General features: G+C 40.8%; 1 protein-coding gene across 1 annotated transcript in view; it reads right to left on the bottom strand.

Annotated features, from left to right (window-relative positions):
* Positions 1-15,027, bottom strand: part of LOC148537771 (uncharacterized) — a 57,083-nt gene that overhangs the window by 17,948 nt on the left and 24,108 nt on the right. Inside the window, exons 4-7 of the mRNA XM_088460353.1 lie at positions 13,276-13,440; positions 9,936-10,024; positions 8,293-8,533; positions 3,776-3,910 (exon numbers count right to left, since the gene is read on the bottom strand). Of these exons, the coding sequence (XP_088316479.1) occupies positions 3,776-3,910; positions 8,293-8,533; positions 9,936-10,024; positions 13,276-13,440 (630 nt within the window). The remainder of the gene's footprint in view (positions 1-3,775; positions 3,911-8,292; positions 8,534-9,935; positions 10,025-13,275; positions 13,441-15,027) is intronic.

Below are 15,027 nucleotides of genomic sequence, written 5' to 3'. Positions count from 1 at the left end.
TGTCTGCACCTAATTTGTGTGTTTTAGTTCTATTGTTTGTGAAATGCTGAGCTTTTGCCGTTCATTTCTATGGGCAATGCAATTCAATGAGCTTAAAGCGCACATTGAAAATAAACTGACTATTTAAATTAATAGCAAAAGCATTTAATTTGTTCAATAGAATAAAATTGCTACTAAGGGAAAACATTAGAGACAGTACTTTATGAGTGACAAATATATTGTCAGAAAGTTTGGCAAGTACCTACTGTACATAATGTGTTTTCAGAGACCAGGGAGGAGTTTCACTATTGGTCATTTGTCATTTAGGGTAGTACAAACATGTATTGACACCGTTAGCTGAGAAGGATTTCAAGGTAACAAGGAAGGCCCAAGTCAACATCCATAGTTATAGAATAACCCTTTGAGGAAATTAAGTATCCACAGTAATCTCATATATATTTTCTCACCCCTGCTTAAGGGCTACTGCACATCTTTATAATTCTGTAAGGTCTGTCCCCTCTACCACATGAATGCGCAGTGGGAACTGGGGTGTGTGCTGTCCGTTTAACGAGACTGACAGACTTAAAACATATGGAGAACCCACCGAGCAACAGGAACGGGGTAAGTATGGGGGCTGGAAAGGGCTGGGGGAGAGAAGGGAAGAGAGGGTGCGGGTCTGCGTCTCTTTACTAGAATATATTAAGTGGAGACTGGTCAGAAACAGAGCTATAATCCAAATTATTGACTACCTGTTTACAGTAACATGTTAACTATATTTCAAACATCCCAGCATTTGTAACCTGGGTTACTGACTATTAACTGTTGCGCTGGAGGCACTGCGGAGATTTCAAGGAACCACTTATGCTGCATACCCACAGGACGATTCTCCTGAACGATATGAACGATATCGTTCAATGATAAATCATTCATATTGCTCATTTTAATGCAGTGAACGATTGACCAATGATGCGTGTTTCCGCACGAACGATAACAATATCTATGGTTGACCGTACATGCAGGCCAACAATTTTGTCAAGATTTACCTGTAAAGACATGACTTCACTGAAATATCTATTAGAGATATCCATCAGTGTGTACACCCAAAATAGTTTGCCCTGCACTACAGAAATTTGGAGGGAAATCTATCAGCGATATCTTTGGTTGTGCAGGTTGTGCCGTGTGTATGCACTCTGCAGCATTAAAGTCCTGCACAGTTTGCATAACAAAGTTATCCAGGGTAGAAAGGTTATGCTGTTGCAACTAAAGTTGCCCATCCACTAGACCAGTGGTTCCCAAACTTTTTTGAACCACGGCGCCCTAGAGTATCAGCATTGTTTTCACGGCACCCCTAAGCCAAATGTTTGTTATTGAGAAATTCAGAATAAAATGTAGTAAAGTAAATTGTGCTTACCTGTCATCTTTAGGTTCAGTTATGTGATGGGGACAGGTTTGCACTTCTCTTTGTCCATATATTTAAATTACATTGACCATAAATAATTTTTGTTTTGTGCTAGACCACCAACCTGAGGCACCCCTGCAAGTGTCCCGAGGCACCCCAGGGTGCCTAGGCACACAGTTTGGGAACCACTGCACTAGACGATTTATGTGAGCTATTGAACGATAACGATATAGTTATCGTTCAATCATTCATAAATCGTTTGCAAATCACTTGTAAATCGTTTGTAAAAATGTCTTAAACAACCAGCGATGCGCAATTCCCGCTGGTCGTTTAGACATCTATCATCATGCAAACATGCTGGACAGTCTGACGATATCGTCAGGTTCAGCATGTTTGCAGATGATTGATGAGCCTGCACTGAACGACTGCTCGTTCAGTGCAGGCTCATCACAGACTGATAAACGACTGCACGATTACAATGTCATAATCGTGCAGTCGTCTTCAGATCTGGTAGTGGATGGGCGCCTTTACATTCCAGCTGGGTGAGCCAGGGAAAGCTAGATATCTATCTGCTTGATGCAGGGCTGCGGCTTTATTTGAAAACAAGGTCTTAGCTAAAACATAAATTATGATCTCATAACTGGTGTTAGTTGCCTTCACTGCCAGCGATACCTTAGAAGTAAGTCATGTGAATGTGTATATTAATATTATATATACAGACATACACTAGATGTACCCAGTTTCACCCAGGTAGACATACTGTCTGTTTGAAATTCCTTCATACCATTCTTAACATATATGCTTAGTTTTTCAAATAGGAGAGCCACACCAACTGTCACCCCAAATGGTGCCAAACATCACTGGCAGTTAGTGTGGCTTCCCAATTTGAATATTGGACTGTGCTGCAGCCCCACCTCTGAAGCCGCCACTCGACCCAAACAATGACCTTACAGTCCCACAGCACTTGGGGCATGTTGCTTTGTCACCCAATCACCTCGGTCCAGAGATAACATTTTACCACTTTTCACCCCCTTAAGGGGTCGAATTTAGAAGAATCCCTGCTTAGTGGCTGCTTACGTCATGGAAGGAATATACTCCCCGAATTTCATGTTTGTAGGTTAAGGGGTTTTGATAGGACGTTGATGAGTCAGTAGTTATTTTATATATTTTATATATATATATATATATATATATATATATAGATATAGATATATTTATATACATACACACACACACACACACACACATATACACACAGATATATATATATATATATATATACATACACATATATTATATATATATATATATATATATATATATATATATATATAATATTTCTAAGAAAGGCTGAGGATGAGCGGCATTTCAGAGGGGTCTTTTTGGAGCCGGTATGGTTTTCCCTCACAGCCTTGTTCTCAATAGTGACCATTCATTTATCAAGTTACACCTAAAGTAAAATTCTTCCACACTAAGGAAGGGTGAGAATCAAGTGCTCTCTAGTGTAATAATTCAGATAATATAACCAAGGAGGCAAGGATTATGCATACTACAATAAGTTGGTATACGAGCACATGAGGGAGGGTCTTTTTAAAATCTTCCACCTGATCCTTTATGTTCCTTCCAGCTTGTTGGAGTGGTAGCTCAATATAAGTTTTCCATGTAGATATAAAAAAATATATAGTGTAATATTTCACTAGGAGTTTTATTTACACATACCACATATAAAAAAAAAAAAAAAAAGGAGAGTCTTACATTAAGTTGACTGCAATGGAGTGAATGATTATAGAAGCCTCAATGCGTTTAGTCACCTCCTATGCCCAATGTACTGGACTTCATCAGGAGAGTGCGCTTGATTCTCACCCTTTCTTAGTTTGGAAGAATTTAACTTCAGGTGTATCCTGATAAATGACCAGTCACTATTGAGAACAAGGCTGTGAGGGAAAACCATGCCGGTTCCAAAAAGACCCCTCAGATATATGCTCATTAACCATATAATTGCAGTACGCATACTATTTACCTCCTTGCCTATATTATGAGAATTATTACACTAGAGAGCGCTTAATTCTCACCCTTACAAATTTACTACTACGCGAGACATTACAACAAAAGTCTCCCAGGAGAATATCAGCAGCCACCTGAAATGCGGGGAGTGTATTTGAAGCAATGGAGAGGAGTACCCTAAAAAGACACTAATACAGACATTGTTGGTGCAGTGCTACAACAGTACCACTGTGTGTGTGTGTGATATATATATATATATATATATATATATACACACACACATACACACACTATATATATATCCATTCCACACACACACATTATAAAGAACCAATTGAAATACATATTATATATATATAATATATATTCGATAGATAATTTGCTGGACAATACCTGCTGCTTTATCTCTGCTGCACTGTTATTTTCATGGATCCCCTGTAGTTTGGTTCTAGTAGTTTCTACAAGGGTTTGAGCCACTATTGGGTTGACTGAATGCTGATTGGGTGCACTCTTCTCTGTATGCTTTATCTATAATGTGGGAACACAATTTTTTTAAATTAATTCAGATGTACAGTATAGACTGAAAACAGATTGACTTAATAAAGTGGACAGAAACTAACCAGGATTCCATGAAAACAGGATTCCATGAAAACCTTTCATGTCCAGTATGGTTGGTTCCAACTTTTCCTGCACCTTTTACTGTAATTCCAGCCCACTAATATATGCAACTGTAACACACTTGTGTTAATCCATCACATGGCAGGTTGCTGGTCACTGTTGACATACATCATGAGAACTTCAGCAGTGGAAACTGGGAAACCAATTCTGAATATGTAGCTACAATGATATAGACTTGGTCTAGTTAAGGTGCGCATATTGATTCTATGGAAGATGCTGGAAAATGTAACTGTTTAGTATGCAGCACATCGGCAAACAACTTACTTGAAAACAATAGTGCATTCATATTGTATGTTATGTGTTGTAGTAATTTTTTTATTGTGTGTTATTGTATGAGACGCTGGTCTTAGTAGGTCATGTTTATTTTTCGAACATTTTCTAGTAATAGCCTAATACTCAGTACGTCCTCTTGTTCTATATACTGGTTAGAAATCTTTTGATCAGTTGTCTTCTTTTAATCAAGCCACCAATCCAGTCAATAACCAGTCTACAAAATCGACACTTATACCACTTTTCCACCAAAGTCCTGTGTTTGACTCAGGATTTGGAACACAATTTTAAACCGGGTCAGACCCCTTTTCCACCACAGTGCCATTCTGGGTTTTTCCCGGATCGGTGCCATTCACACTGCACACGGGTGATTTACCGGCATTTGGAGATTACATTATCTTCTTGCGCCGGAATGCAGTATTCCCCGTGCTATAAATGGCACCCGGGTCGGAGAAACCGGTTACCTGTTTACACTGCTGCTCACCCGGGTCCTTCCTGTGTAAAACCCTGCTAGGTGACTGGACCTGGGTGGAGTAGTTTCCACTGACAAAAATCCTGGATTGTTGCTCGTTAATGTGCAATAACTCAAGTCAGTGGAAAATGGGTATTAGGGGCATATCCAATTGTGAGTGAATTTTCCAAAAATCTCGTGCCACTGGGTTTTTCCCGCAGGCGTGAGATTTTTGTTATTCAATTGGATGCAAGATTATTTTTTTGGAAGGCGGCACAAAATTTTTTTGAGCCAGTCCTTTGCTAAAATCATTATATTTAGGAAAAAATTTGTAGGACTTGCTCCAGAATCCCTAAGACACCCCCCACACCTTAATGACTAATTAAGCAACCAATAAAAAAAAATCAATAATGACTTCAAATTACCCCACAATCAACTTTTTTCATTGAATTATGCACCCAAAATGTAATTAAAGCAATTAAACTAAAAAATAATTGCTTTAAATATTTAGAATTTCGTTTTGTTTGTTTTTTTGCCCCATTTTTTTTCTAAAGTCTGCATAGGTTTTTTTTTTTGATGAAAAAAATTTCGAAATATTTTTTAAAACCGGATACTGTGGGTTTCTATAACCTGCATACCGCTGTAATAAAAAACTGGACGCTCTCCCAATTGGATATGCCCCTTAAACTGCCTAGGCTAACCAGTTTGGGGCTGGAAAATGCTTTGGCAGGAGGACCTCAGATTGTGTCCTCCTGCCGTGGCATTACCACGCGGGCTGGTTGGTGTTTCCCTGATTTTACTGTACCTGAATGGGCTCAGAGGTTCAGGGCTGGTTATGCTTTTGAAGGGGGAAACCACTGTTTGAGGGGGAAACCCACATAGTTTTTTTTACATTTATAACGCAATCATTAGCACACAGAAGCACTGCACAGATCACACTAATCTGTGCAGCGCTTCTGTTAAACACGCAGCTCACAGGCAGGTCTATTACCCCAAAATCTATCTGCACATTTTACATCTGCCCCACCTGCAGTGGCACATGGTTTTGCCAAGCTGCACAGTTACTCTTTTTTGCACCTCAGAATCGGGCCCTTAATCTTTAATACATATTAATATTAAACGGTGGCTTTACTTGCTTTTTAACTATTTACAATTCTGGCAGTACCTACTAAGCCATGCCCATTTCCCACTTCATAATCAACTGCTTGCCATAGAAATCATTAATAAAGTATCCTATGTTTTTGTAGTCCTGGGACAATAAGCATGTATCAAGAGCAGTGTCCCAATCCAGATCTGGTGATATAATCAGAATCTGTTATTCTGTATGTCCCCTGTATTACATGCTATACATAACAAAGTACGGTCTTATGCAATATATGTGTAGGAGTACCAGACCTATGCATTCCTGAACCAGTCTGTCAGCTGGGGCCCTGAAAAGACAGGAGCATGTGTTTTTGTATATAAATCATTCCAGTGCACGTCCCTATCATCCACTGGTCTGTTTGGCCGTTATGAGATAGGTGCACTATTAATTTGTGGAGGAGGGACTAGGAACTACTATGCTGACTCGGGCAAGTGGAAGGGCATAGCAATCAGTCCACAGTGCAGGCAAGATAGCCTTTCCCATCTATCAGAGCAGGGAGGGAACGCATGGATTGGAGATGTGCATTAATCGCACAACACAACTCAGGCCGGATTGTTACATTATGCAAATTACTAGGTAAATTACCATCTATCTTAAAAGACACAGTGACTGGCACTTAAAGGCCCCTGCGATGGATTGCTGCAATGTCCCTTTCTGTCAACATAGAGGCTGTAGGATCGGGAATGTTTAACATTTGAAAGATCTTGATTTCCCGATCCCAACTAGAAAATGGTCAGAATCAATGAGTCTAGTATATTTAACATGTAGAATTTTCCCGATTCGCCAAACATTGATGTCCGCAGATCAATGGTTTTGGTTGCCGATCCATGGATCAGGTCGGCAGAACAGGATCGTGGGTCATGTGTATGGGCCCCTTTACAAGTGTGACTTATGTTAAGCTCTCTATTATCTGTCAACTGATCTTTCCTTTAATGACCTGTCTCAATCAATGGAATGTAGTAAACCAATAGACAGATTGGGATAGCATGCATCACTAAATTGCATGGATTAATCCAAAACTGCAATTTATATCAAGAATAGTCTCTTCAATGGTGCCAAGCCTAAAGAGCCCCATACATCTGCATCGGATTGCCGCAATGTTCCATTCTGGTGATTAGGAATATTCAACATGCTGAAAGATCTTGACTCCCCGGTCCTGACCCGAAAACATAAATAATTTTCCCGATGCGCCGGTGGATTACCGATCATCAATGTCTGCGAATCAGGCCGGCGTACCAGGATTCATTGCTCAGGTGTAATGGACCCTTAACACAATACTAAAACCAGTTGGGTGCTGGTGTTTAGACAGTAGCATGTTCTCTCAATCTGTATGTAATGCTCAGTTATCAGTTCTTAAAGATTGTGGGCCTGATTCAGAGCCGCTCGTAAGCAGCCGCTCGTTCGCTCCGAGCGATGTTCGCACAACTGCGCATGCATATGGGTTGTTATACGCATGCGCGAACCATTCACTGCGGTCGGAAATTGTGTGCTCGCAAAATAGCGAATGCCTGCTAATTTGAGTGACAGGATGAGGCGTTTGTGGGTGGTAACAGGGGAAGGTGCTTGAAAACGGGGAGTAGAGAACCGAACGCAGGCGTGCCAAACGGTCAAAATGGGCGTTTTAAGGGTGTGCATAATTAACAAAGCAGCGTCATCGACCACGTCACTTGGTTGTCTTTTAGCCTGAACTGCTCGCATGATTGCGGTAGGAAAATCCAACCACAAGCACTGCGAGCAGTTCATAGGCCTTTCGATGTACTCGATTAATCTAATAAATAGCGGAGATGACGTAGGATGCGAGCGGCCAGGGGGCGTTTTATAAAAAATAGTGAGCGCATGTTTCGTTCGCTCGTTCAGACATAGAGGTGTCAACAGACCGCAAAGAGCGAGCGCTCTATTTAAATATCCGGCCCCTTTTTCTGAACGAGCGAGCGCAAATAGCATCCGGCTCTGAATCAGGCCCTGTGTTTGTTCTTAAAGATTTCCAGTAGTTCTCAAACTCGGTCCTCAGGACCCCACACAGGTCACATTTTCCAGGTCACCCAGCAGGTGCATAGGTGTATTCATTACTCACTGACACATTTTAAAAGATCCACAAGTGGAACTAATTATTTCACTTGTGATTCTGTGAGGAGACCTGAAAAACATGTACTGCTTGTAGTCCTGAGGAGTTTGAGAAACAATTCAGGTGGTTAAATCAAATTGACAGTCACCTGTGCTCAACCATGGATATATCTAAAACCTGAACTGTGGGGAGCCTTGAGGACCGCGACTGGGAACCTCTGCTATAAGGTCTAAAAGGGGAACATTGTCTTTGCGGTCATCTAGTAGAACCACCATTATCAATCACCAAGAAAAATGTGTTACCTGATCCAGGCTCTGAGCTTCCATCTTAGTATTTATTACTTGCATCCGCTGAGGTATTCCAATGAAGGCAGAAGGCAACGCATCTTCTCTTAATTGGAGATGTGATGATCCTGGATATAACATGTAATCTTGTTCAATAAAATGATCACTGCAGATTCTGCTGGACGCAGAAGGTTTCCAGTTTTTCCGTTGAATTGCTACAACCCACTCGGACAAGCGATCGGGGTCTTGTACCGGAAACCTGTACATAATTAACAACCAGTGAAGACCTTAATGTTCACTTGCCTTTCAGTTAGAATCATATTTTGGCAGTGGTGCAATGTTCCTCACAGAATAGTCAGACAACACAGGTTACTAGGATGGTCTTACATTTTAGAACAATCCTAAAACATACACATTACTAAAATGCAGTTTATGCTTTGCCTACGGCTAGAAGGAGATGTTGGCTCCATTTTGGTCAATTATTAAAGCTAGATCTTGCCCAGGACACTGTGTCGGTCGACACAGTCCCTGGGCTTGCCACTCCCGGAAAACCGACACGCACCCATATCTAGGAATGCCGAACGCCCCCGCACCGCCCCTTAAAGGCCTATGCCTGTCAATCAGGCAGAGGCATAGAAGGGTATGCATGTGACTACGCAGGACCCATTCTGCACAATCGATGAATGAGTCCTGCGCACGTGCAGATTCCCGATAATCGTGAATCTGCGATCAGCAGTGCTCGCTGAATCAGGTCCTATAGATTGTAAGCTTGCGAGCAGGGCCCTCTTACCTTTATGTATGTCTTTTATGTATGTCTGTCTGTCTTTTACAACCCAGTAAAATGTTAATGTTGATTCAAATTGTAAAGCGCAACGGAATTTGCTGCGCTATATAAGAAACTGTTAATATATAAACAAAAGTTCCAGCCGCGATGCTGTTAGAACACTCGCTAAGCCAGAATCCAGCATAGCGCCACTAGTTTAGTCGGATTTCTGCTTGCACCTCAGGATGGTGCCAGCAGAAATCCTCTATTCGTCGATAACAATGTGGCCAATTGAATAGCTCCGGGAACTCATTCCCGATGCTAATCAACATCGCATTTAATTGAATTCCCCCTTCTATATATATATTTTTCCTTGCGAATTATTATATATATATATATATATATATATATATATATATACACATACACACACACACAGATATATATAATAATCTAAAGTACTCCAAACAAAGTTTGGTTTTTTGACATATTTTGGTGCTACATCCTGAGGAAAAAGTCTAAAGACTTTGAAACGTTGATGATGCCCATTTAACCACTGTAATGTTACGAATACAACTTTTTCTACATCGTTTTTTGGAGTGCCCCCTGGTTCTTTATTGAAGGATTTTGGATTATTGTATGGATTATTTTGGGAAGGCACCCTTAACGCTGATCAATGTATCCGGAGTCCCAGGCTATCCAGGGACATATATATATAATTTATTTTTTATCGGGGCGTGCGCATTATTTGTTGTGTGCCATTATTATGTTTTTTGTTGGATGGTATAGTTTAGTATTTAGTAAGGTAAAGTTATTTTATTCCAAGAATGTTGTTGTTTAAATCTAGTATTTTTTGGCAGACATACTAGCACCTCCTATTTTCCCCTATATTAATTACCTGAAAAACTGTTTTTTGCATCCTTTAAAAAAAGTGTTACTACAGCCATACACCACACAAGCCTTTATCTTGCTCTTCTGTGCTTCACTCTAAGAAGAAAAGAAAATATCATGTTTAGAATGATGGTTCTATTTCATCCTCTCTCCAATGGAACTATTCTACATTAGTGCATTTTTCTTTTTCTCAAATTGGTTGACGGTTGTATATTTTAATAAGAATTTCTTAAGACTGAATTTACATTTTTTTTTGTGTAGGACACAAATAATCAAGAGCAATGCAATTTTATTCATCAGGTTGTTCAGAAAATGTTATCATCTAAGATTGGAACCTAAAAAGATCCTATCGCACTGGTAACACAATATGCAATATATAAGCTGTATTATTGTAAAGTCTTGAGCATATACAAAACCCCTGTGATTCCAAATAAATCAAAATCAAAACCATGTAGATTACTGAAGGGGGAGCTACTGTAGACCAGATTGACTGACCAGATATTAAAAATTTCCAATTTAATTTTCTATGTCCAATACTGGAAAACGTTTGCATCAATGTATATATAGGGAGACTACTGCTAATTAAATTGAGGCTGCCATGCAGATTTGAGAAATCTAGCATTTATGGTAAAGCCTGAATAAAAGCCTATTTACAACTATTAGATCTTAGATCTAAAACTGTATGTATTGGTTTAGAATGATCACATGATATTACATTGTAATAGTTCCTAAGGTATTTTAGCAAGGAGTGAGAAACAGGGAGTGGTACAGTTACAGTCTGGTATTAAGTCTCAAAGTTCCTGTCAGCATGTATGGGGGAATTCAATTAGCCCAGAAAAATTATTGAGGGAGAAAAAGAGAAGTAACCTTTATCGCCCGATGCTATTCAATTAGGCTCCCTTTTTCTCCTGATACCTGTGTTAATGCCCGTTAAAAGAACTGGTTAAAGTGCGTTAACTCAAGTTATCGGGCGTTAACACCCGGAATCCATGAAAAGTTCACGGATACAGGCATCCCTCGAAAACAGCACACTTATCGGGGATTTCTTTTCGTATCTCATGAGACCCAAAAATAAATCCCTTTAACTGGGGCTAATTGAATAGCCCCACAGATTGATAACTAGGGGTAGATTTACTATTAATAGTGTTTGCTGTTGAACCCGATTTGCTGGATGTCACTGGAGTTTTTTGTGTTCCAAATCTCAAATGAATCATGTTTGTCTGTCGTTTTTGATTGTTGATGGTGATCCTCTGCGAATTGTTGAGTGTGCAATTTGGTCTATTTTCGCTTCAGCTCGCAAATCCAGCAATTTCCCCTGAAACTGGTTCAATTCACAATTGCGATTTGACAAACAAAACACAATTCTTAGCAAATCTGTGACTTGTATGTGTGTCACTGTTTAGGGTTCGAGGTTTGGTCCGATAGTGCAGTGTGTCAATGTGTTTAGTTGTGTTTGAGGTGTGATTTGGGCTCTAGCAAAATTCCCGATTTGCAACATCGCATCAAAATCTCCCAAAAATACCAAATCAACCAAACACAATTCTTAGTAAATGTACCCACTAGTATCATACAGGAATGTAAAAATTTGAGTTTCTAAGAAACTATAAATCTAACAGGAACTGTAACATACAGTTAAATATATGTTGTCTGTTCGGGTATATGCCTAATGAGTAGTTGTGCATCAGGGACTCTTTAAACAATTCTCAAAATCTCAAGTATCTTATACTTAGACTGATGTGTCTGTGTGCAAATTGTTCAGTAATAAGATATTTGATAATTCAATTAAAATTCATTAAATGATTGCACATGTGAGCAGCTTTATACTTTTTTGAACATATTGAATATTTGAAGGAATGCTACAAGAAAAAAAAAAGTATTTTGTTATACAATTAAATCACACGTGCTAAAATTTCAGAACATTGCTGTAAATAACTATTTGAAACCTTTCTGATTTGCTTAGGAAGTATTTTGTCTATACTGCCAGGGTTACTGTATGGAAGAGAGCACTGCTGGTATCAGATTGGTCCCACCTCAATTCCTGCTTTTGCTTGTTAGATATGGGCACACAGGTAATTATCTACATTTATTTACGGGTTTTAGTCTCCTGTTCTCTGTAAGGAACCCATGTGCAATGTCAGTCTGTCTCACCATACAGATCACAATTCCAATGTGAGTAGTGACCATCTCTCTGATTCACCGGCCAAGAGGGAAGACTGATATGTTCTCCCCAAGTTTGTGTGGGTTTTCCAAGTTAAATGGCTGCTGTCGAAGAAATAACCTTAGTGTGTGATCGGGAATTTAGATTGTATGCTCCTCTGGGTCAGTGACTGAAATGTTCTTTGTAAAGTGCTGCTTAATAGGTGTGCTGCTTAATATGTGTGCACTAACATATCTCCCCTTTAGAATGTAAGCTCTCAAGAGCAGGTCCCTCTTCTCTCATGTGCTTCACATTCCCTTAGTCATATGATCATCTACTCCTAACTCCCCACAAGGGCACCTAACACTTGGTAGCTGACACCCTGCTGCTTATTTGAGTGTTATGATCGCTATTGCAGCAATGATTATAAACTATGGGCTTGATTCAGGTCGGTTTGCAAGGCTGCTTTCGCATGCAGCCAGCCGATGTTTGCAACCTGCGCATGCGTATAAGATGCAGTGCGCGAACCGGCCACAGCGATTGGGAAGCGATCGCAGTGAGCACGCAGAGTCTTCACACAGTGATTCACAGGAAGTGAGCGTTTGAGGGTGGTGACCAGAAACGCAGGCGTGTCTGGGCGTCTAGACGCCGTTTCAGGGGTGTGCATAATTAGGCCCCAGCGACGGCATACGCATCCTAACGTCTAGTTACACACACAAACATTAGCAATGTCTGCGGTAGGATCAGGTCAATCACAACTTGTGCGTGTGGGTCCGATGGTTACCGATGTTTTCGCTCTCTTGTGAGAACGTAAGTGAAAGGAAGTAGGCGGCATTATGTAGTGTTGGGTGTCTACTTATTGTGCTGTGGTTACATTGCATATGTGGTCATTAGCATAATTTTTCCTCGACAGGCTGCGTGCGAATGCGGCCTTGTGACCGGGTCTGAATCAGGCCCTACGTCCCTGTCCTGCATTGTTTTGTACTACAATTCGCTATGTTCTTATTTGCTCATTTGTTCATGTACTTTGTAAGGCGCTGTAGAACCCTTGTGGCGCCATATAAATAAAGGAAAATAACATGATTTAAACCTATTGAAGAAACATTTGTGAACAGATTGTATATTAAAACAAGGATTTAGTCTTATTTTGTTTTGCTGGTTATTTACTACACTGAGCATGGGGACTGACAGAACAATTAAACTAACCCACCTGCATCACCGTGTGATCTGTGGCTCTCTCCTTTCCTGGACCCCGGGCTACTTCAGCACCAGGTGCTGTTGGCTGTGAGGACATTTGTACCGGAGTCAATATAAGGCTTTTAGAATTTTGATAGGAGGAGCTAATTTCCTTTTGTTCTGTCTTGACAAGCGATGACTGGAATATAGATTGATGAAACATAAATAAAACAAAAGTGTATTATACAAGTTAGTTTATTTGATTACTAAAACAATTCCATAAAATATTTTCATCACTTAAAAAAATCGTCAATAGGGTTGATTAACCTAAACCTCAAAAGTCAGTACACTTATTTTATTAATATCTTTTGTGGATCCCTTGCCTTTTTTCCTGATCACCAGACACTAACTGCTAGGGGTCACATCATTTGAAAGAGGCGAACCCTACTCCTTTCAAATGCAGGTGCCCTTACACGGGTGCACTCCCACAATTCCAGTATAAAAAAGTGCATCTGCACAGACACTACATAGAATATGCAACCTGTCACAGGTCTGTGGAAGCTGGCAGAAATATAAAGTTAACTGAAAAAGGCTAACACCTGAAGAGCCCTACCTCTGAGCGGGAAGCAGTCGGGAAGCCGATGGACTGAATCCCGACCGACGGCTTCCTGGCTGTCTAATCCCGGCCAGGGGTTAAATGACAGGCGTTAGGGTTCCCGGGGGGGGATTTAGGGCTAGGCAGCCCCCTGGGAGGTTAGGTTTAGGCTAGGGGAAGGGGGGGGGGTTAGGTTTAGGCACTTGGGGGGGGGGGAGGTTAGGGTTAGGCACCCCTAAGGGAGGGTTAGGGGGCAGAATTAGGTTAGTAAATACTTACCTTTGACAACTGGGATTACCTCCTCTTCGCCAGCGGTAAATCATATGTATTCCCTCTGAGCAGAGGTGTAGCATGTGGCCAGGGCGCCCGGAGCACGAGCGTGCTACACCCCCACCAAAACTGTGTGATTGATATATATATATATATATATATACATACATACATACACACACACATACATACATGGATGGCAGGGTCACACATACATATAGGCATGGTCACACAAACATACATACATACTTACAGGCAGGCAGGGTCACACATACATTCATATATGCATACATACACATACAGGCAGGATCACACATACACACACATACATGCATACATACATACACACACATACATACATACATACACACACATACATACAGGCAGGGTCACATACTTACATACAAACATACATACAGGCATGAAGGGTTACACATACATACAGGCAGGGAGGGTGATGAGACATAACTGGGGTACCTCTCTCACCTTAATGCGGACCCTGCAGCTTCTTCCTCGTCGATATGCTGCTGTAGCTGGAGTCTCTCACAGCAGAGCAGCAGGAAGGTAGGAATGGATGCTGCTCTGTATCACAGCACCTGGCAGGCTGGACATGAACCCGGCATGCTGTCAGCTACTTGACAGCTGCTTACGGAGTCAGACTTCAGGGCGCCCACTGGCAACTAAGGCATCTTGAGCTCGCGCTCTGGTGGAACCACCCTCCCTATGCCCCTGCCTCTGAGCACATGTTAATTGATTACTATAATTATATAACTGCAATTTGGTTTGAAAATAAGCCTTATCTAATAGAACAGGGCACACATATATTCAATTGTCCTTGAAAATGACGAAGCACTGTCACATATGGGCGTACTGAGGCTAGGCTTGCATGACTGGAGCTTGTAGGGACAATAATGTTGGTGT

This window comes from Taudactylus pleione, unplaced genomic scaffold (assembly GCF_031769625.1).
Source record: "Taudactylus pleione unplaced genomic scaffold, aTauple2 ptg000044l, whole genome shotgun sequence".
NCBI lineage: Eukaryota > Metazoa > Chordata > Amphibia > Anura > Myobatrachidae > Taudactylus > Taudactylus pleione.
The sequence above is the reverse complement of the archived record's forward strand: the minus strand, read 5'-3'. Positions and strand labels throughout refer to the sequence as shown.